The sequence below is a fragment of the Leptidea sinapis genome, chromosome 23, assembly GCF_905404315.1.
Source record: "Leptidea sinapis chromosome 23, ilLepSina1.1, whole genome shotgun sequence".
NCBI classification, from domain to species: Eukaryota; Metazoa; Arthropoda; class Insecta; order Lepidoptera; family Pieridae; genus Leptidea; species Leptidea sinapis.
Window position 1 is genome coordinate 5,619,475 of NC_066287.1, and position 23,683 is coordinate 5,643,157.

The 23,683-nt window shown below is 35.2% G+C and overlaps 1 protein-coding gene across 1 annotated transcript; it reads right to left on the reverse strand.

The window, feature by feature from the left end:
- Nucleotides 1-6,302: 6,302 nt before the first annotated feature.
- On the reverse strand, nucleotides 6,303-17,689 carry LOC126971418 (72 kDa type IV collagenase-like). Its single transcript, XM_050817735.1, has 8 exons — nucleotides 17,483-17,689; nucleotides 17,266-17,398; nucleotides 14,669-14,764; nucleotides 12,930-13,095; nucleotides 12,055-12,106; nucleotides 10,977-11,066; nucleotides 7,788-7,919; nucleotides 6,303-6,554 (listed from the first exon to the last, which is right to left on the reverse strand). Exons 1-8 carry the CDS (start codon nucleotides 17,576-17,578, stop codon nucleotides 6,360-6,362), a joined length of 960 nt encoding a protein of 319 aa, XP_050673692.1. The 5' UTR covers nucleotides 17,579-17,689; the 3' UTR covers nucleotides 6,303-6,359.
- Between the last annotated feature and the right edge of the window lie 5,994 nt (nucleotides 17,690-23,683).

Consider the following 23,683-nt stretch of genomic DNA (forward strand, 5'->3'; position numbering starts at 1 on the left):
CAGAGCCATTTTTAATAAAACATTTCAATTTATTTATAGATAATGCCTTTATAATACATATGTTGGAGTTCATAAAACAATACGGCAGTGGAGATCTAACAGTGCGAAGTTATAAATGTCTTCTTTACAGGAGCGATATTATATTATGAAGGCAGTTATTATGTTATAAATTGTATATTTTATTTCATCAAGATTCTCATCATCCAATGTATAACTATCTGTATACGATTTTAGTATGTTTTAACGTTTTATAATTCAAATAAATGACATAGAAAGAGTAGTGTCTTTTAATATCATACATAGATAATGTAGGAGACCCTATTGATACCTGATCGACATTCTAACTGTCAGTTGCAAACGTTGTATTGGCATATAAATAATAAAAAAAAAAAATATGTATTTAAAATTTTTGGGGTATAAAAAATAGATGAAGACCGTTTCTGAGACCTACCAATATATCGTACATATAATTGATCATACTACTATAATTATTATATTCTATTGCCATCTTGCTATTCTATTGCCATCTTGCAACTCTATTGCGTATCTGTAGATGGAATATTATTAAAAAAAAATATTATTTAAATAGTGATACAAAAATAGGTGTTGCTCGTAGATGGGTGAAAAATTTATGTTGTATGTATTTTTCAATGCTGAATCATAATAAAATAAAAATAAATATATATTTAGAGGTGGGTCTTGTACCTTGTCATTTAGGGGTCTAAATAATAGATGTTGGCCGATTCTCAGATCTACCCGATATATACACAAATTTTCAAACAAATTGGTTAAGCCATTTCGGAGGAGTTTGGTAACAAACACCGGGACACGAGAATTTTATATATAAAATAAAGGTGTTATTCTAAGCGACCCTGCGCGAGATAAAAACAGTGACGTGTTGAAATATTTTTGACAGTCCTAGAAATATTTATAAAAAAGAGTTCTTATTCGCTTATAAGGACTCCTTGTCATACGGTTGTCCGTAAACAGAATATAATTTAAAGATTTTAATGACGCGAATGAGATAGCAATCGAAATGAAGAGCTCACTCTGAGTTGGAGAAAGAAGGAAAAATAAAATATTATACACCAGTAGTAGGTCCTTTGCACAGGATGCCGGCTAGATAATGGGTACCATAACGGCGCCTATTTCTGCGGTGAAGCAGTAATGTGTAAACATTACTGTGTTTAGGTCTGAAGGACGCCGTAGCTGGTGAAATTACAGGGCAAATGCGGCTTAAAATCTTCCGCTACAGACTTTGAAATTTGATGCGATCTTCTGAAAAAGTATGAAACAATTATGAAATTTATACAGACACTGTGTTTCATGCTGATTAATAATAAATAATGAGTATAGATGTCAATGTATAATGTACTGTCATTAGATCATTTATACGTCTAGAAAGACGATGACCTGAAACCTGTGTTTAGAACTAACCTCTATTTAGAGCAATTCACACACACTAACACAAAGTGTCATACAAATCGCGAGTGTAAGACGTAGCTTGTCATACATACTAAAGTATTATTGCCTGTTTTTACGGTTGTCTAACAGGAAGAGACTCTATCTAGACGTATTAATTATCTAAGGTACCGTCAAATGACACTGTACCATTACAGTAATAAAAGTAAACCAGCAATAGCTAACAATATCAACCAGCAATAGCTAACAATGTCAACCAGCAATAGCTAACAATGTCAACCAGCAATAGCTAACAATGTCAACCAGCTATAGCTAACAATGTTAACCAGCAATAGCTAACAATTTCAACCAGCAATAGCTAACAATCTTAACCAGCAATAGCTAACAATGTTAACCAGCAATAGCTAGCAATGTCAACCAGCAATAGCTAATAATGTTAACCAGCTATAGCTAATAATGTTAACCAGCTATAGCTAACAATTTCAACCAGCAATAGCTAACAATGTCAACCAGCAATAGCTAACAATGTCAACCAGCAATAGCTAACAATGTCAACCAGCAATAGCTAACAATGTCAACCAGCAATAGCTAACAATGCAACCAGCAATAGCTAACAATGTCAACCAGCAATAGCTAACAATGTCAACCAGCAATAGCTAACAATCTCAACCAGCAATAGCTAACAATGTCAACCAGCAATAGCTAACAATGTCAACCAGCAATAGCTAACAATGTCAACCAGCAATAGCTAACAATGTCAACTAGCAATAGCTAACAATGTCAACCAGCAATAGCTAACAATGTCAACCAGCAATAGCTAACAATGTTAACCAGCAATAGCTAACAATGTCAACCAGCAATAGCTAACAATGTTAACCAGCAATAGCTAACAATTTCAACCAGCAATAGCTAACAATCTTAACCAGCAATAGCTAACAATGTCAACCAGCAATAGCTAACAATGTCAACCAGCAATAGCTAACAATGTCAACCAGCAATAGCTAACAATGTCAACCAGCAATAGCTAACAATGTCAACCAGCAATAGCTAACAATGTCAACCAGCAATAGCTAACAATGTCAACCAGCAATAGCTAACAATGTCAACCAGCAATAGCTAACAATGTCAACCAGCAATAGCTAACAATGTTAACCAGCAATAGCTAACAATGTCAACCAGCAATAGCTAACAATCTTAACCAGCATAGGCTAGCAATGTCAACCAGCAATATAACAATGTCAACCAGCAATAGCTAACAATGTCAACCAGCAATAGCTAACAATGTCAACCAGCAATAGCTAACAATGTCAACCAGCAATAGCTAACAATGTCAACCAGCAATAGCTAACAATGTTAACCAGCAATAGCTAACAATGTCAACCAGCAATAGCTAACAATCTTAACCAGCATAGGCTAGCAATGTCAACCAGCAATATAACAATGTCAACCAGCAATAGCTAACAATATCAACCAGCAATAGCTAACAATGTCAACCAGCAATAGCTAACAATGTTAACCAGCAATAGCTAGCAATGTCAACCAGCAATAGCTAACAATGTTAACCAGCTATAGCTAACAATGTTAACCAGCAATAGCTAACAATTTCAACCAGCAATAGCTAACAATCTTAACCAGCAATAGCTAACAATGTTAACCAGCAATAGCTAGCAATGTCAACCAGCTATAGCTAACAATGTTAACCAGCAATAGCTAACAATTTCAACCAGCAATAGCTAACAATCTTAACCAGCAATAGCTAACAATGTTAACCAGCAATAGCTAGCAATGTCAACCAGCAATAGCTAACAATGTCAACCAGCAATAGCTAACAATGTCAACCAGCAATAGCTAACAATCTCAACCAGCAATAGCTAAAAATCTCAACAAGCAATAGCTAACAATGTCAACCAGCAATAGCTAACAATGTCAACCAGCAATAGCTAACAATCTCAACCAGCAATAGCTAACAATGTCAACCAGCAATAGCTAACAATGTCAACCAGCAATAGCTAACAATGTCAACCAGCAATAGCTAACAATGTCAACCAGCAATAGCTAACAATGCAACCAGCAATAGCTAACAATGTCAACCAGCAATAGCTAACAATGTCAACCAGCAATAGCTAACAATCTCAACCAGCAATAGCTAACAATGTCAACCAGCAATAGCTAACAATGTCAACCAGCAATAGCTAACAATGTCAACCAGCAATAGCTAACAATGTTAACCAGCAATAGCTAACAATTTCAACCAGCAATAGCTAACAATCTTAACCAGCAATAGCTAACAATGTCAACCAGCAATAGCTAACAATGTCAACCAGCAATAGCTAACAATGTCAACCAGCAATAGCTAACAATCTCAACCAGCAATAGCTAACAATGTCAACCAGCAATAGCTAACAATCTCAACCAGCAATAGCTAACAATGTCAACCAGCAATAGCTAACAATGTCAACCAGCAATAGCTAACAATGTCAACCAGCAATAGCTAACAATGCAACCAGCAATAGCTAACAATGTCAACCAGCAATAGCTAATAATGTCAACCAGCAATAGCTAACAATGTCAACCAGCAATAGCTAACAATGTTAACCAGCAATAGCTAACAATGTCAACCAGCAATAGCTAACAATCTTAACCAGCATAGGCTAGCAATGTCAACCAGCAATATAACAATGTCAACCAGCAATAGCTAACAATGTCAACCAGCAATAGCTAACAATGTCAACCAGCAATAGCTAACAATGTCAACCAGCAATAGCTAACAATGTCAACCAGCAATAGCTAACAATGTTAACCAGCAATAGCTAACAATGTCAACCAGCAATAGCTAACAATCTTAACCAGCATAGGCTAGCAATGTCAACCAGCAATATAACAATGTCAACCAGCAATAGCTAACAATATCAACCAGCAATAGCTAACAATGTCAACCAGCAATAGCTAACAATCTCAGCCAGCAAAAGCTGAAAAACCAGCAAAGAGAAACACACGGTTTGTTCTGTTTTGACTAGAGTTTTAGAGAACCTCATCAAAAAAATCTAAACAATACCTAGTGCAAGTTTTATTTAAAGTCAAATAAATTTTATTCATCAGGCTTAACATAGTACAACACCGTAGAGAATACAGAGATCAAGTTTTCCTTTTCAAAATATTACATGAATTAATTGATTCCAATCGTATTATAAGTAACATTAAACTTAACTGTCCAAAACATTATACGCGTTCTATAGATAGATACATTGTTACCCTGTTCGTAGAACTAATTATACAAGTAATTGTTTTATTATAAGAGCATGCAACACTTATAATAATAATTATAGTCACTTAGACATTTTTCATAGCAGCTATCGAACTTTTACTAAAAAATTAAAGAATATCTTAAACATCTTTAAAATATGTCCAACCGATAAATTTGATAAATTTGTATTTTTGTGTACTTTTTTCGCCTTATGTTTAAAATGTATATCAAATCGTTATGTTTTGTATTATATTCACTCCTACTTTGTTTATATTTAAGTGGAAACTTTATTGGCTTGTGTAATATAAATTACGTGTTACAATGTGTATATAAGTTAAGCTGTATGTTTTCCAATAAATAAATAAATAAAAAATAAATCAATCACCTTACTTTTACCAGTGGCAGGCTCCTTTGCACAGGATGCCGGCTGGGTATGGCTGTATGGGTACCAACCACAACGGCGCCTATTTCGGTCGTGAAGCAGTGATGTGTAAGCATTATTGTATTTTGGTCTAAAGGGCGCCGTAGCTAGTAAAATTACTGGGCAAATGAGACTTGACATCTTATGTCTCAAGGTGACGAGCGCAGTTGTAGTGCCGCTCAGAATTTTTGAGTTTGTCAATAATTATGAGTGACGCTGCGTTGTAATGGGCAGGGCGTATCAATTACCATCAACTGAACACCCAGCTCGTCCCTTATTTTCAATATAAAAAAAATACTTTGGGCTGGCTGAACAGAGCAGAGAACCAACTTAACTTAATGCAACTTAATGTTATAAATACTTGACAAGACGAACAAGATGTAACTCGATGTCAAGTGATACACCCTGCCAAGTGACAACAGTGCCGCTCACGATTGCAAAACCTGATGAAATTATGAGGGGCACCGCAGCTGCGCCCGTCATTTTGAAGTATTAGATGTAGGGTCTCTTTGGCCCAGTCATTTCCTTTGTTTAATATAGTAGTACCTATCGCGCAATTTATATCCTAGGTCCTAAAGAATCATTAAGAGAAAAATTTAAAGAAATAAACATTTTGACTGTTGCTTCTCAATACATTTTCGATAATATTTTGTATGTTCATAAGCATATTGAGGAATTTTCTAGAAACTGTGACATTCATAATGTTAGCACGAGGAACAAACATAAACTTTTTATGCCTACTACTCGGTTGGGTCGAGTTAGTAAGTCTTTTGTTGGGCGATGTATATGCTTCTACAATATGATCCCAGAAAATGTACAAAACAAATGTGTTACGAAATTTAAAAGAATTAATAAAAAACGTTTGTGTGGGAAAGGTTATTATAGCATAAACAATTTTCTCAATGACACTACGGACTGGGAATAAAGCGAACACCCTCAGGCTCTTTAATTATAAATGTTTATTGTACGATATCATATTTTAATCCATAATTTTATATCAAAAAAATAAAGCCCGCTGAGTTTCTTGCGCCCATTCTTCTCAGGTCTGAGGCAGTCTCTTTTAAATGGGTGGTAGTTTTTGACGTTCAATAAGTGATTTTAAATCCTATTTTGAATAAAAATACCTATTTGAATTTGAATCATGGAACAGAAATCACCTTGAGACTATCCGAGCCCAGTTTGTTGTTGATTCTCCAATAAATAAAACAAATGGAGCTCATATAAACGTGTGTATTATAGTGTCAATGTCATCAGTTATGCTTCTTTATCAAGTTATTTAAATGAATCCATGAATTCCTCAGGTATGTCCAATTCGTCGATCTCCGGCGTTTCACCGAAATTTCTTTGTATTGCGTCGGTGATTGTCTCGCGGAAGTTGTTGAATGTCGTCACTATTTTATTTCGATCTTTTTTGTATTTGAACCGGCCAGGGTAGGACTGCACTACATCCAGATTGTCGTAAATATCCTGTTAATAAACAACAAATTACAAAGTGTTACAGAAACGTTATTCAGGAGTTATTCTTCGAAACTATTCGCCCGGCTTAGATAGGCCTTGACCCTTTCTCCTTTATACATTGTTATAAAATTTCACACAAAGAAATGAAGACAGGAACTCAAATCGCAGAATAATTCCACGAGGACGAAGTCGCCGATCGCGTTCCGTTTGTTTGTTCGCGTCTGTATCATCTTAATCTTAATATATTATATAAATTACGTGACACATTGTTTGTCCGCGATGGACTCCTAAACTAATGAACGGATTTCAATGGGGATTACTTCATGGAGTGCAGTTTAGTCCAACTTGAGAGATAGGATACTTTTTATTTCGATTTGGGACCCATAATTATTATAATTTCTAATATTTGTTTTGTATGGACATATTTTCTGTGAGAGAATTTATTGACGCACGGTGTGACAGTTCTGCTGTGAAACAATTTCATTATAACAACAGGGAGTATATTTACGAAATAATTCTTGATGTTATGAATAATTATCGACAAATTCATAAAAACAGTATTTTATTTATTATGTACAGAACAACGTCTGTCAGGGCAGCTAGTTTATATATAAGAATGTGTATTATATTATTCACAGTACAAAATATACAATATATACGACTGCTGCTAGTTTTTGAATTTCTAATAATACAAATCAGTTATCTGAAAATATTTGCTTGTCTTTGTCATGTTATAAGTAGTAAAGTAAGTAAATACAAGCTGTGGGACAATCCTACAAATCAAATAATTTCGACTTGAAATATTTCGTTACTGAAAGCGATAAAAAAAGTCGCGCAAATGTCTATTTAACCTTCCGAAATCGGCAGTGTCCCAGAGTACTAGATCTTTCAGAAACACCAAAACCGAGAGTGCCGTACTCCACACTATTCCCTCACCAAGTTCTGACACTTATTTTGTTTTTACGATGGTATTTTTTCTTATAAATTGTTTCAAATAGCTTTCAGATACATTCACTCAAATCATTCTAATTATTAGCAATCTATTGCTACAAGTAAAATAATACGCATTGACAGAACTCTGCGCGAGCGCCAGAATCACGCTGATCTGAGGATTACCGCGCGATCAGAGTTTCCCGGAACGGAAAGGTGAGACTTTTTATTTTAATCGCGTTTCGGCTCTTATATTTTGAACATAGAGTAAGCAATATTATTGAGTTGCCATTAGATTATATTTTACCATACCTTGATGCCCTGTATGTCGTCATCGTGTAGACTAAAAAGTTTTTGGCCTAAATCATATATTGGATACATCATAGCTCCTGTGACGTCGGTGTGTCCCAAGCCCAAAATATGGCCGATCTCATGCGCTGCCGTCTAAAAATAAATATTAATTATTAAAGATTTTTCATTTAAATGATAAATCACTGTCATATAGGTACAACAGATAATAATAAATCATAATACAAGAACGAGTTTGAAGTTTTGAAAAGTTGTAGTTGATCAGGTAGGTACAGGTTCTTAATCGTCACGTATCGAATTATATGTTTCATTTTAAATGTTAGGTAAAGATGCACAAGATAATTAAATCAAATCGGATCAAATCAAATCAAAATTACTTTATTCATATAGGTCAAGTAAATGACACTTATGATTGTCAAGTTTTCTTTTATTTTAATTTTACCGCCACTTCGGTAAAGATTAAGCTTAAAAGCAATAAACACATTGCCACTTTTTTAAATTAACGTTCATCGTTTTATAAATCAGTTCAACGACCATAAATTATGTAAATGGCTGCAACTGAAATACCCAAACGTCAAATACTCGATGCCTTACTCGTGGTAAGTGAAAAAAGTAAATGTAAATTAATACGTAAATAGTGAAGCTAATATATAAAGCGTGTAAAAACTAGAGTTAATGAGTACATGTAGATGCATCAATCCACACACCGTAAATAAATAAAGTAATTTGCGAGCATTTTATTTGCGTTTATTTGCTGATAACTAGAATTGAATATATACTGAAGGTTGGAAATACGCTCGACAATGATTCTTACGAATGAAACTGAATAGGGCGTCACGGAAATTTGAGACGTTTTTTTTTTCAAGAAGAGGAGGAGGTTTTTGTTCAAGGGAGAGAGCGATTGACACCGATTGAGGGAGAGTATTTCTTATTCTCGGGCTTCGCTACTAGCCTTGTATCGTGCAGGTTTCGCACGCGGCCGCGAAAAAGTTGAACATCTTCCCTACTAGCGTTGTATCGCGCAGGTTTAGCGCGTGGCCGCGAGTTAGTAGAACATCTAATAATATTGACAAAAAACTTTTGGTTTAGAGAACAGATTAGGATAATTATTGATATAAATGAGGTTTAAAAATTTATTTCCAAACAAGTTTCTTTTTTTTTATAAGAGGTGGCAAACGGGCAAGAGGCTTATGGGATGGGGAGTGGTGAGGCCCATAGACATTCGCAACATCAAGTGTCAAGTGATGCGTTGCCGGCCTTTAAGGTATGCTCTTGTCTTGAAGGTCCCTAACTCGTAATTATATTTTTATTATTATAAATTATAATAAGTGTAATATCCCTAATTCGCAAGATCCGACCAAGTGTTCGCACCTCCCATAGAGAAGGGTTTTTCAGACGATGTATTAGTATGCTACAGTTGAGTAGCCTGCGAATATATACTCGCATCAATCATCCTTTGTTCGCTAGACTCGCCCTTTTCAAGCACGATCTGACCGATAGAATATTAGTTTATATTTTTATCATATCTTAAGACTAGCGAACCTGGCAAACGTTGTTTTGCCATATAAATTATTTTTAGAGTTAGACCGTTTCTTGCACATTGCAACATTACTTGATTTTTCTAAAATAAACGTAGACTAAGTGACTCCCTATTACATCAGCTACCTGACAATAAAAGTCCCGTCAAAATCAGTCCAGCCATTTCAGAGATTACCCGGAACATAGAGACAGACTGGCAGACAAAAATAGTAAGAAATGTTATTTTGGTGTATGTACCGAATATATATACATATACATGTAGTAAAAAACGGTTATTTCAATATTACAAACAGACACTCCAATTTTATTTATATGTATAGAATTATAGATAAATCCAGTGTCCTGATGTTTGTTCCCAGTCAACTCCTAAACTAATGAACGGATTTTAATAGGGATTACATCATGGAGTGCAGTTTAGTCCAACTTGAGAGATAGTATAGTTTTTATTGCGATTTCCCAAATCGAATTTTTCTACAATAATTTTTACTTCAAATATTTGTTTTGTATGGACTTATATTTTCTATGAGGGAATTTATTGACAGTTCTGATGTGAAACAATTTCATTATAACAACAGACAGTATATTTTACGAAATAACTCTTGAAGTTATGAAATATTATTGACACATTCATAAATAAACAGTATTTTATTTATTATTTAGGTAGGTACAGAACAATTTCCACATTTGCGACAACAAAACGACACAAATGTAGATATTCTGCGCCACATCAATCAAAAACGCGAACTCATGCAAACCATCAAGATGAGGAAAGTCGGATATTTGGGGCACGTGCTTAGGCACGAGAGGTACGAAGTCCTACAACTCATTATGATGGGAAAAGTTGCCAGAAGAAGAGGCGTAGGTCGCAGAAGTCTTGGCTTCGCAACATCCGAGAGTGGACTGGCATCGCGAGTGCGGCAGAACTATTTAGCCTCGCGAAGGACAAAAAATTAAAACTACAAAGCTGACCGCCAACCTTCGCTAGTCGGAGAGGCACGCGAAGAAGAAGAAGAAGACAGAACATCGTCTGTCGGGTCAGCTAGTGCTTTATGAAAAGCCTGTCAGATATCCAACAATAGCACCAAGTAGTAGGTACTCTCATCTTTATAAAGACCTTCTTCCAGACTTATAACGTTCGACCAGCCTGCGGAGAACAAATTTAGTGTGTTGAAAACTTATAAACATTTTCCTCAATAATTACAGTAATTCGTATATTTTTTTACCTCAATGTAATTCATGTCGATGAGTAATAGAATTGTAATTTGTTTTATTACTCAGTTTTTGCATATCAATTAAACTTATACTTTTTTTTATGGAAAAGGTGGACAAACGAGCGTACGGGTCACCTGGTGTTACGTGATCACCGCCGCCCACATTCTCTTGCAACACCAGAGGAATCACAGGAGCCTTTAAGGAGAGTGTTTCTTTGTGTTTTTACCTTTAGTAAAAGTAGTTTCATAATATTGTATTTTTTAGTATCTCACTTTCAGTAACGATTGAACAAGAACCGAAAAAGTAATTTACTTAAAATTAGTAACATTTAGAAGAATAGTTTTGATATGTTTTGTTGTAGAGCGCTCTTATCCTTTTTCCTTATTTGTTTTAGTTTATTGTTAAACAGTTTAAACATACAGGGACAAATATTAGAATTACCTGAAATAAGTTCGGTTCACCCGTTCTATAATCTTGTGACCAAGACACCGCATCATTCAATGTTATTATACTGGCCCTCCTCTGGTTTTTCTAAAAATAATAAGATACGTGCATAAGTAAATTAATTGCGTTAATCAAATGTGTTGTAATATATTGTTGTACAAACACATACATACATAAAATCACGCCTCGTTCCCGTAGGGGTAGGCAGAGACCACTTCTTTCCACTTGCTACGATCCTTACATACTTGTTTCGCTTCGTCCACTTTCATCATTCCTTTCATACATGCTCTCCGGTTTAGGGTACTCTTGACCTGGCCTTTTTTCAAGACGTCCCTGATTTGATCTTGAAACGTCCGGCTAGATCTACCTTCCAACACTTTCATTCACACTGTCCTTATACACTTTCTTCGTCAATCGTTCTTCATTCATTCTCTCGACATGTCCAAACCAGCATACCTTTCTCAATTTTTGTCACAACATCTTCTTTCAGACCACAACGATATATTGTTGTATACCCAATTAATATTGTGAGCAGCAAACTTTTTGGGACAAAATACTGCAAGCACCAGCTTATTATGTTGGTCTACAATAAGTCTAACATAATTTTTTCTTTGTTTCTTGATGTATACCTATTAGTTTTAATTAAATAAGGCATACATATTAAATTCGTTATTATTTAGGTATGTTTTTAAAATTGTTTTCGTGTTATTTGATATTATATTTTGTGAATGTTTACCTGTATTTGTAGTGTTAATACCAAATCATGACAATATACAAACTTATAAACCAGAGTAACAAATCATTCATTCGTATAGACTTACCCCCTTATTCATAATAGTCTGCTAACTTAAAGCATTGCTAATTCTCACTCTGTCTTCTTCTATTGACCTAAGTCAGAATGAGAAAAAACACTCCTTACCGGCTGTTTAAAGTTAGCGGACCATTATGAATAAAGGGGTTAAGATTTATAAGTGAATATTTAAAAAAAAAAAATATTACCATTATCTACCATTGCTTTGAAAAAGTAGGAAGGTGTAATATTATATAATAATTATGTTTCATGAAACAAACTTACAGCATTTCCAAATGTGATCCTAGATTCATCCTGTGGTTCTATGTTCTCGAATCTATAAGAAATAAAACGTTTAGTTACTGTAAGCCTACTTGTAGATTGTTGATTTTAAGGTAGAGATATTGTTGTAATTTATGTCTAAATAATAAAAGGCTATAAACGGGCCAAGTTACGTTAGCTATGATTGTTACAAAATAGCAAAATCTTTTTGCACCAAATACGTGGTGGACTTCATAAAACAAACATACATTCTTTCCAGTAAAATATGAATCATCTAAATCGGTTGGCGCGATATTGAGTTATTCGTCCATATGTCACGCACATACTTTTTATGGTTCCCTCATGAATGCCACTTTCAGATTTGGACCAAATTACAATGGGACCACACGGGCAGCACCAGCTTTCAAATAAAAAAGAATTATTTAAATCGGTTGACCCAGTCGAAAGACCTGAGGTAACGAACAAAAAAAATCCGACGAATTGAGAACCTCCTCCTTTTTTTGAAGTCGGTTAAAAACACACTTCTCTCAAAACTCAAATGCATTTAATGGAGAAAAAGGGGCTCCTGTTCTGTTGCCATTAATAAAAACCTGGCCATTTATAGGTCTGGTTCTTTTTATAATAATACATTGTGAAAAATAAGATACGATTAAAATATTTATACGCTGTCCGTACAAAACATGTTATTAAAGCATAAATTACTACCCGTGGCGAATAAAGAACAAAAAGTGAAACAAAACAAGAATAAAATTTTAACAAAAAAACTATCGACTTCCAAAACAGTAGATATAATAGGCACCTACGCACTAAAAAGTACAAAAATAATTGCGTATACAGATGATCCTCCTTACCCTACATATTTAAATTATAATAATTACCGAATCTCTATATCACTTCGACCGTTGGGTCTGTTTGTAAAAGTAAAGTCGCCATGTTCCGCCCACACGGAAAACGCTAGAAATATCAGCGAATCTACTTCTCTCTTGCTTAAATTTGAAGAGTATTGTGTTATTTTGTACGTAATATGCTTCTTCCTCCAGTTACCTGAAAAAAATATATTGTATGAAACAATCTTCATGCAAATTCTAGCGTGGAGTTAGCAGCTGATGGATATTTCACTCAATGGGTCAATCTATTGAAAACATTGCGGTATTGGGCTGTTCGTAGTCAGTGAAATTGTTGTCGATTTTCTTTTGTTGGTAAAAGCGACTTTGCTAAAATACCGTGAACAACTTTACTCGTTATGCCTGAGGGTTCACCTTTTAAGGTTCTATAACATATAGATCATGTGGGCCAAATGGCTAATCTGATCTGCAATGCCAGAGTTCTTGAGTTCTGATGCGTCGCTGATTTTTCCGCTGAGGGTATCCTCTAAACTTGAAGATCCGTGTGTCGTGTTGATTCACAAATATTGTAGGTAGACGATTCCATAATGTGGCAGTTATTTTTAGTTAATAAATCTAATAAAAGACGGTCAAATTAAGAGCAATGGGTGACCACTTGAGTAATAAATGTGTCCCACATACAGGGTGACCGAGAAGTTGACGTCCAAAGCTAAAATTTGAAAGCCTCATGGAGATGAGAATCCGAATCACCCCTATGTATGTTCTACGATTTTGCGTAGTCTAGGAGATAATATTTTTTTCCCCCTTTTATCCGCTTTTTTCACCTAGTTGTGGTTTATGACTTTTTTCAAATTTTTTTGAACACTTTTAGTTAATTTTATTGTTGATAATTATTAACTACAGTTGCAATAACCTCATCAGAAACTATGAATAGCTTAGACTAGTTTAGAATCGAGTCGTAAGTTCAAGATAACTGCTCCAGCTAAATTCATGAAAATGTTCAAGGTATCAAAAAATAAATAAAATGGGGGAGCCTATGGCTTCTAACTATTTTTAAATACTTCCCAGAACATTGGCCAATAAAATGAGCCAAATTCAAATTTTAGCTTTGGACGTCTCGGCCACCCAGTATGTGCATCAAGTGTGCCGGAAAGTATAAAATCAATCAATTATTAACACACACCGACCTGGGCGACCAAGTTTGTTCTTTGGATGTGAAGTGTCAACGGTACTTAATAAGAGTAAACCCACATTTGTTTATTCTTTTAGTCTTTATCTTTTTCTCTAAAAAGATAAAGGTTCACGCGAAGAAAGAAGAAGCGAAGGAGGCGTGAGTAACAACTCGGTGAAATATGGCGCTTATAGAGTCATGAGTCGGACGGATCTGTTGTTCGTTGCTGTCCGTTGGTGATTGAATTTAAAGTGCCGATATTGGACTCGATTATGGGTACCACAACGGTGCCATTTCTGCCGAGAAGCAGTAATGTGTAAGCATTATTGTGTTTCGGTCTGAACGGCGCTAGAGAAACTACTGGGCGAATGAGACTTAACATCTTTTGTCTCAAGGTGACGAGCACAATAGTAGTTGTGCTCAGAATTTTTTGGGTTTTTCAATAATCCTGGGCTGAACTGCATTTTATTATTAGGATTATCCATCAGTTGAACGTCCTACTCGTCTCGTCCCTTATTGTCGTAAAAAAAATCCATTTAAACGAATCTGTAAACTCAGCAAAGCTTGACACCAGGAATAGATGTTGATCACGATGACTCACCAATCTTCACAAATCTTTTTGAACGTCGTCGGCTCACATCTGGGTCGACACATCTGTTTAACTTCATCATGTTCTTGGTACTATCATCTAGCATACCTTAAACAATTAAAACAGGTAATTAATACAGGTATTTTATTTTATTACTGCCACAAATACAAAACAGTAAAAACATGTGAACAAGGCAAAATAAAAGCAACAACAAATGGAAAAAAAATTGTTACTATTTAATTTTATATCTAACGAATATTTAGTATACCAGTATATCCAATCTCGAATATGTTTGTAAGAGTTTAACATCCAAACGAGCCTATATTAAAAGTTTTACAACTAAGGTATGAATTAGAGTTATAACAACAAGCAACATCAAGATATTCTATATTTAAATATATTTAATAATATAGGCAGGGAACATAGTTCGAAGGACAGATGGCCGTTGGGGAAGTAAAGTCCTCGAATGGCGACCACGTACCGGAAGACTAAGATGGACCGACGATCTGGTCAAGATCGCCGGAATACGAGTCGTGGAGATCTTTCTTTGGCGAAGCCTTTGTTCAGTAGTGATGTTAGTTAGTCTTCCAGCATATGATGATGATTTAATAATGCGTAGGCAGTAGGCTTCCAATGGCGTGAAATAACTTTAGAGAGAAGAATAGAGAAAGTTTGAATTTTTACGTTATTGAAATTCTTCTATCAATAATCGCTACTAATATTATAATTAATATGAATGTAAGTTGGTTTGTTACGCTTTCACGCCTAAACCACCGAACCGATTTTGATAAAATTTAGTACAGAGATAGACTAGAGCTTGAAAAAGGACACAGGCTACTTTTTATTGCAAAAAAATATGGAGGGTTTGAAATAGGGGACGGAATTGCATTAAAAAATGAAAAAGTCATCATTATCGAAGATAAAACTATGAATCTTTGTATTTAGGCACTCGATGGGCAATAATTTGTAAACATTTGTTCGAGCATTTTTGAAACATTGACCTACATGGGGACGAAACAGGAGATTGAAGTTCACAGGGTAATACTATTAAAGAGACTGTCCACAATGACATGGGATATGCGCTGTACCATTGAATAGGGCTGCCAGAAGCCGAAAGATATGTTTGTATGTGTATTATTTTAAACGTATCCCAAAAAATAAATAAATTGCCCAACTATTTAACGCGGACGAAGTCGCGGGTAAGAGCTAGTAATGTTATAACCAGGGAAGATTAGTATTTTTGTATGAATAAAACTGTTTGAAAGAATAATCTCGTTATACAACCTTAAAATGTCTATTACTTAAGAAAATCAAAGATCCATACGTTAATAGAGATAAATATTAAATAGAAAAACATGTAGCATTGACTACATTAAATATTGGCTATAATAGAAAGCATTGGCTTCGCAACACTTAAAAATTTTAACAAAAGAAACAACCGACTCCAAAAGACTGTTTCATAACAATAGATATCACATGCACTAAAAAGTATAAAAATAATTGCGTATTTTTATTCTAATACTAGTAATGATTGTTGTTTGGGACAATGGGACGACACGGGAAGCACCAGCTTTCAAATAAAAAAAGAATTATCAATATCGGGTCACCCAGTCGAAAGTTCTGAGGTAACAAACAAAAAACAGCTGGAACAGCTGATGGGGACAGGCAAGGTAGATGGCAGGCGTCCCAGAGGACGCAGTCCCACGAGATGGTCGGACCAAATTCGATCTGCTCTAAACATCAACTTCCATGATGCCCTTCATAAGGCTAAGGATCGCAGCAGATGGAGGGGAATCGGGAGAGACTGATGCAGCGGGGGAGTCATGACCCTCAGTAATGAGGAAAAAGACGCGAGGAGGAGGAACAAACAAAAAAAAGCATACTGACAAATTGAGAACCAGCTTCTTTTTTGAAGTCGGTTAAAAAGAAACAGTTATTTAATTTATTATTATACATCCAGCCAGAACGAACACAAGGCGAGAAAGTACTAGAAGTTTATATTTAGGAAATTCAATAATTGTTTGTGTAAATAACACCACGACTGTCACATCCCTCACACAGATTCTTCTAGTCAGAGCTATGGCTTCATCAGCAACGATACAGTAAAACCCGCTTAAGACAATTTCACAGTGACCCAACCAACAACACGTCTTAAGCGAGAAAGCGTAATGCGGGATAGGGAGATAAAACGTACTACAAAATATTATGTTCTAAATCGTGTATAGTAAGTAAACTTATAGTAGTAGGTATTAAATTAAACTGGGCGATTGACAAAATCGGAGTTGATCTTTATCATTCTCACTTAGGGCTCCTATATGTATTCACATTCTCAATAAGATCTCGAATTGATTGAATTTCGTAGGGCCACATTTTTATCAATGGTAAGAGAAACCCTGCAGTATCAGGGGTTCTTTTTCTTCTGAAAACATGTCTTATGTTGCAGGGACTGGCGTAAAATGGCGTAATAAGCGATAATCGTATCAAGCGACTTCTACTGTATTTTCTTCATAATTTTCGAGCACATCTGACACAAATAAGTTACGGACTAATATATAAATTAATAATAAAAAATAAGAAATAGATAGGTAACGGTTTATGTAAGTGAATACCTGTGGTGCTAATGCGAGTGTATCTCTGAAATCTTTCGAGAGAATTTTTCAAACTGTTGTCATCGACGTAAGTAATTCCATTCGAGTAACTTAAACTCCTTCTCGATAAATAACCGAAGTTTGTGAGATATTTCTAATGAAGAACAAATCATTAAACATTTCATTAATCAACATTGTTTATATTATTTAATGTCAAGAAGTAAAATAATGTACTCACAACATATTTTCTGTTATCCGAAGATAATTGTAGACTCCATCCCGGTTGACAAAAATAAAATAAAATGATAAACACCATACTATGTGGTGTCTTCATGGCTGTAGTTTTGAAATTTGTGCAAAATTTATAAATATTCGCTTTTATATTGTCCACGAGTTTCGCAGCCAACAGGTCGCAGGCACTACATCGAACAGTTTGTTGATATTTTTCCTTGTAGTAAACAAGTTCGCACATCACAACAGCAAACTGGAAGTATTCGTCTCGTACGGTGGGGTTAACAGAGGCAAATCCCATGATAATATTTGACGGCAGACAATTATGTGTCATTTGGTAATTCCATGTATTATAACATATGTATAATTTACCGTAACAATTTAATTAATATATTTCTCCTTGTGTAATATTGTACGAAGCATGTGATTACGCAACTCATACGAAAGTAGTAAGCTTCATTTTTTCTGTCAAGTTTAGTTACGACATACGAGAAAGGTTATTTATTTATACTTAGTCTGGCCATCACTACTGTGACTACTATTACAATTAAAAATAAATCACATTTGAATTTGGAATCTGTTATTTTTATATAATTGTTCAATAAGTTTTCTCATTTTGGCGCCAATACATTGTACAATATTTTTTGATATTAAAATGGAGTGGGTGATAAAGAGAACCGAATTGTGTAACCGTGATTGCATTACACAAATTAGGTATGGAGGGAAATGCAATTTTTAAAACTCTCCATACGCTTGTTTTAGTAAAATGTTTGCATACAGGGCTATTGATAGGTATAGTGAGACCTCCTCTGTTTGTGACAGAAAATGATCTGGCCGTCCACGTGCGTTCGTGAGTTCATACGAAAAAGGTGGACAAAGCGGTAAGGGAAAGAATTCGAAGAACTCCTTTCCGAAAGCAAAAGATTCGCGGGAGATGAAGATAATATTGCTCTGCAAAAGAGAGCTGTTCGTGCTATATATCAGCTTGGTTATAGACAGTCTCTCAAAGAAAAATTTAAAGAAATAAATATTATGACTGTTCATTGTCAGTACATTTATGAAAATTTTATATACGTTCACAAAATACGTCACCTTTTTGCTCTTAATAGTGATTTTCATTATTATAACACTAGAAATTGATTGCTTGTAACTAATTCTAGTAGGCTTCATAAGATACATAATAGCTTTAAGGGTAAATGTATACACTTCTATAATAAAGTCCCAGCCACTGTTCAGGCATTATTTATAAATAAATTTAAATGTTTTATAAAAAAACGGCTCTGTCGTAAATCCTATTACTCCACTGCTGAATATCTAAATGGTCGGACAGCCTGGGACTAGATTGTGATTATTTTATAGCGATAGAAATGACTGTACAATATTGCATATTTTTATTGAAAAGAGCGCAAAAAAAGAATGCTGGGAGAGTTTCTTGCGCAGCTTCTTATCTGTCAGAGCGCCATTTGTTTCCGAAGCGGTAGTAATATCTAGTAGTTATTAGAAATGACATCAAAAAGAATTCTAAAGGAATCATGCCTATTTATACCTAGAACCATGTAGCGTATTTTAAAGATGACTTAGAAATAGCAGCCTATTAGAGGCGTACTGGTCATTTCTTGATTGAAAATTTAAAAAAGAATAGGGTAGTAAAATCGAAAAAACTACTGAAGCGGCACGCAGATAAAACTACTACTAAAAATTTTGTTGTTTTTTAATACTTTTTTCTTTTTAATTATTGACAGGCAATTAATTTTTACTCGTCGTCACGTCCCAATTGTGTCGCCTATTTATATATCGAAGATAATCTACTTATCAATTTTTAACTTACATTGTAATGGATTAATAAAAGAGGGGGAGTTTATCAATTTTATCATTTTTATGTATACAAGAAGTTCTCTTTTAGGGTTCTTACAATTATCTAACTTGATTTTTTTTTATATGAATTATTTTCATACGACGAGACGAGCAGGACTTCAGCTGATGGTTATTGATACGCCCTGCTCATTACAATGCAGTGCCGCTCAGGATTATTGAAGAACCCAAAAATTTTGAGCTGCACTACAACTGCGCTCGTCACCTTGAGACATAAGTTGTCAAGTCTCATTTGACCAGTAATTTCACTAGCTACGCCGCCCTTCAGACCGAAACACGGTGATGCTCAAACACATTACTGCATCACGGCAGAAATAGGCGCCGTTATGGTACCCATTTTCTAGCTGGCATTCTGTGCAAGGGAGCGTCCCACGTTTAAGAATGATATTTAATTATACTTAGTATGGCCACTTGTAGGATGTTTTATCAAATAATATTATACTAAAATATAATATATACTTGCCCTGGGATTGGATGCTAATACTTGGTATTCTTTAGTATTGATAAGTTCTTCAAATCTTTCTCTAATAGCCTTAGGACTCAAGCAGAATATCCGTAGACATCTTTTTTGTGCGTCTTCTGATATTTGCATTATAGTGCTTACACATCACTCCTTCACGGCAGAAATAGGCGCCGTTGTGGTACCCATAATCTAGCCGGCATCCGGTGCAAAGGAGCTTCCCACTGGTTAAAATATTATACTATATGATCGTTTATTAAATTTCCAGTAATTTTATCAAGACATCGTTAAATATCGTCTCATTTATACTTACTACAATGAGAATTACTATAAATTATAAAGGTGTATTTTTTATGGAAAAGTAGGACAAACAAGTGTACGGGTCACCTGGTGTTAAGTGATCACCGCCGTCCTCATTCTCTTGCAGCATCAGACGAATCATAGGAGAGTTGTCGGCCTTTAAGAAAGGTGTACGTGCATTTTTTGAAGGTAGCCATGTTGTATCGTCCCGGAAACACCGCACAAGGAAGCTCATTCCACAGCTTTGTAGTACGTGGAAGAAAGCTCCTTGAAAACCGCATTGTGGAAGACCTATAACTGAGTATATAAAATACTCTGCTGTCTCTGACTGATAGCGCTCCCGTAGCCGAATCTATTTATTTTTTATTTATTTATTTAGGAATACCAACATTTGTTTACATTGATGCATTATCTTAAGATATATAAATTACGTGACACGTTGTTTGTCCTCGATGGACTCCTAAACTAATGAACGGATTTTAATGGAGATTACATCATGGAGTGCAGTTTGGTCCAACTTGAGAGATAGGATAGTTTATATTTTGATTTGGGACCCATAATTATTTTTATTTCCAATATTTGTTTTGTAGGGACATATTTTCTATGAGAGAATTTATTGACGCACGGTTTGACAGTTCTGCTGTGAAACAATTTCATTATAACAACGGCATATTTTACTAAATAATTATTAATGTTATGACATATGCTGACAAATTCTATTTATTATTACCTATAGAACAACGTCTGTCGGGTCAGCTAGTATTATATATAATCGTCGTCGTGAAATTAATATCGATGTTATCACTATACGTGACTACCATCTTGCACAGCCTAGGAATAGGAATAGGAACCTAATTAATTAATCTAATTTTAGTTACGATTATTGTAATTTTTGGAGTCGGTGTCATCCAGGATATGTTTGTAACTACATACATGGTTATAGGTGAGATGTGCTTGAGTCATGAGGAGGCGAGAGGCGAGAGCGGGTCGCGGCGGAAGGATACCGATTAAAAAAGCTTTCAGCAATCGTAACTAGAATTTGATTAATCTATTGTTTTGGAATAGTATTTATGAAGTCGGTTGTTGTTTTGTTGAATTTTTTTTTGAACAAAATAAAGTTCTCAGCCCGCTTTACTTGAAAAAACCTTGCAAGTAGCACAATTTTGATAATTATTATTATTGTGTTGGTATTACTGCATCACCGAAACACATTTTCTGTTATACAGGCTTCATCCACACCGAATCAGTATTATAATTCCATTTATTGACATTAGGTGTATAGCGTGCCGATTCCGATGCAATGTCGAATCCTGTAGTTTAAAAATTCTTGACTGATTGTTATTTAACTGATTAGAAACTGTGTCAGGATATTTTAAATATTGAAAGAGGAATATCTTACTTGAATCAGGGATTGTGGAACGCGACTTGCATCAATACTCTGGCTACTTTTCATGTCCAAGTTACGTCATTTGGTGCTGGGGCTGCTGTTTCGACTGCCGAAGGCAAACGTCGCAAATACGTCGGTATCAGTGAGTCATACATCTTTGTGCCGTTTGGTGTCGACACACTTGGCCCGTGGTGCCATGTTCGAAATACTATCTTCGTGCCTCAATAAGGCTACTGGAAACTCAAGCGCTGGCAGCTATTTCGGTCAACGGATCAGCCTAGCTTAGCCTAGCTAGATTTGTTTTGTTTGAATAATAAAAGTTATATTAATTTATTAAAATATCATAATACATGTGATAAGGTCATTATTTTTTTAATTCTTCTCAATGTGAACCCCGTTACATTCTAAAGAGACCTATTGTATTTCTTACCACGTACATTATATAACAAATCATAAGTTGTTAACAGCACTCGTAGATGAGGAAGGTTACCTATATACCACTATAATTATGTTAAGCAGCTACTGCATATTTGTATAATTTCTTATCTGTTTTTTATAAGAACGATAAGAATTTAGAATTCTAACTATGCGCGTATCTACGCAATAGCCACAACGTTGGTTATGTTATAGTATGGCTTAAAATTTAAAATCATATTAAATTATGTACTGCTAGAACCTTAATCTTAACCTGTGGCAGTCCTCCACAGTGCGGTTTTCAAGGAGCTTTCTTCCACGTACTACAAAGCTGTGGAATGAACTTCCTTGTGCCGTCTTTCCGGGACGAGACGATATGGGTACCTTCCAAAAAGCGCGTACACCTTCCTTAAAGGCCGGTAACGCTCCTGTGATTCCTCTGGTGTTGTGGGCAGCGGTGATCACTTAACTCCAGGTGACCCGTACGCTCGTTTGTCCTCCTATTCGCAGTACCCACCAGCAGAGCTGTTTTGGCGCCAATCCCTACGCTGGCCACTCGAGACGCTATAACCACTTGTGTTTACAATAGTCGAGGTATTATTATGCGGTTTATGTTACGGGTTGCTAGATAAACAAATAACGTGATTTATGATAGATTCGTGCATTGGTAGGTACCTACAGCGGATTCGGCGATTTGAATGAACAAACAGACAGATTGCATTAATATTACGAACGTAACGTTTTAATACTTATAGTAAACAGCTCTCATTTGATATTTTTTTATGAATTATGGGTTTTTCCACATGTCTCCCGATCGATCGCGATGTGAAATTTTCAAAATTCTAAACGGTACATTGTAATATATAAGTGGGTAGGTATATAAATATTGAGTGTCGTCATTTTATACGCTCTACAATAGCTTCTCTTCTATCTGTATATATATGTACGTATGTAAAGTAATTTTTGAACATGTTTGTCCCCCAATTCATCGGTTACCTACATCACCGATCATCGACCTGAATCACCAGGATAATTCATAACAATCGAAACTCCCATAAGTAAGACTGGGAATAGAGCGGACACCTTCAGGCTCTTTAATTATAAATGTTTATTGTACGATATTACATTGTAATCCATATTTTTATAAAAAAAATGCCCCCTGAGTTTCATGCGCCCGTTCTTCTCAGGTCTGAGGCAGTCTATTTTAATGGGAATAAAAATATTTGAATTTAAAATATTTATGCTGTCTGTAATACAAAGAATAAATTAAAGTTTAACCCCCTTATTCATTATAGTCTGCTAACTTAAAGCATTGCTAATTCTCACACTGTCTTCTTCTATTGACCTAAGTCAGAGAAAAAACACTCCTTAGCGGCTGTTTAAAGTTACCGGACCATTATGAATAAAGGGGTTTAAATTTAAAAGAAAATACTCTTAAAAGTTACTCTGCCAAAGTAACTCTTTTACACGAAGGAATTATGTTCTTCTCGTACTTCTGAAGCGTGTTTTCTAGTTGATTTTTAATATAGTAGAGAGATAAGTATGTTTAGATCAGCAAGTATTTGTTCAGTGTACACAGTTCAAGTGTTGGAACTTGTTTCGTGTCCCGTACGGATTAGCACGGCTCGCTCGTTCATAATTAATAATTTGGACATCGAATGACATCATTCTTATAACATGTCTGAATTTATAATCCACCAATATTTATAGTTCTCAAAATAATGCAATAGTTTTTATATAATATATATTATATGGATAAGAAATTTCGTATACAG

What these genes read in the sequence shown, in the direction of transcription:
- LOC126971418 (XM_050817735.1), bottom strand. Translation starts at nt 17,578, where the DNA reads ATGAAGACACCACATAGTATGGTGTTTATCATTTTATTTTATTTTTGT. An exon ending in GGATCACATTTGGAAATGCT is followed by an intron (nt 11,067 to 12,054) that starts GTAAGTTTGTTT and finishes TATTATTTTTAG; the next exon opens with AAAAACCAGAGGAGGGCCAG. An exon ending in GTGAACCGAACTTATTTCAG is followed by an intron (nt 7,920 to 10,976) that starts GTAATTCTAATA and finishes ATTTATTTTTAG; the next exon opens with ACGGCAGCGCATGAGATCGG.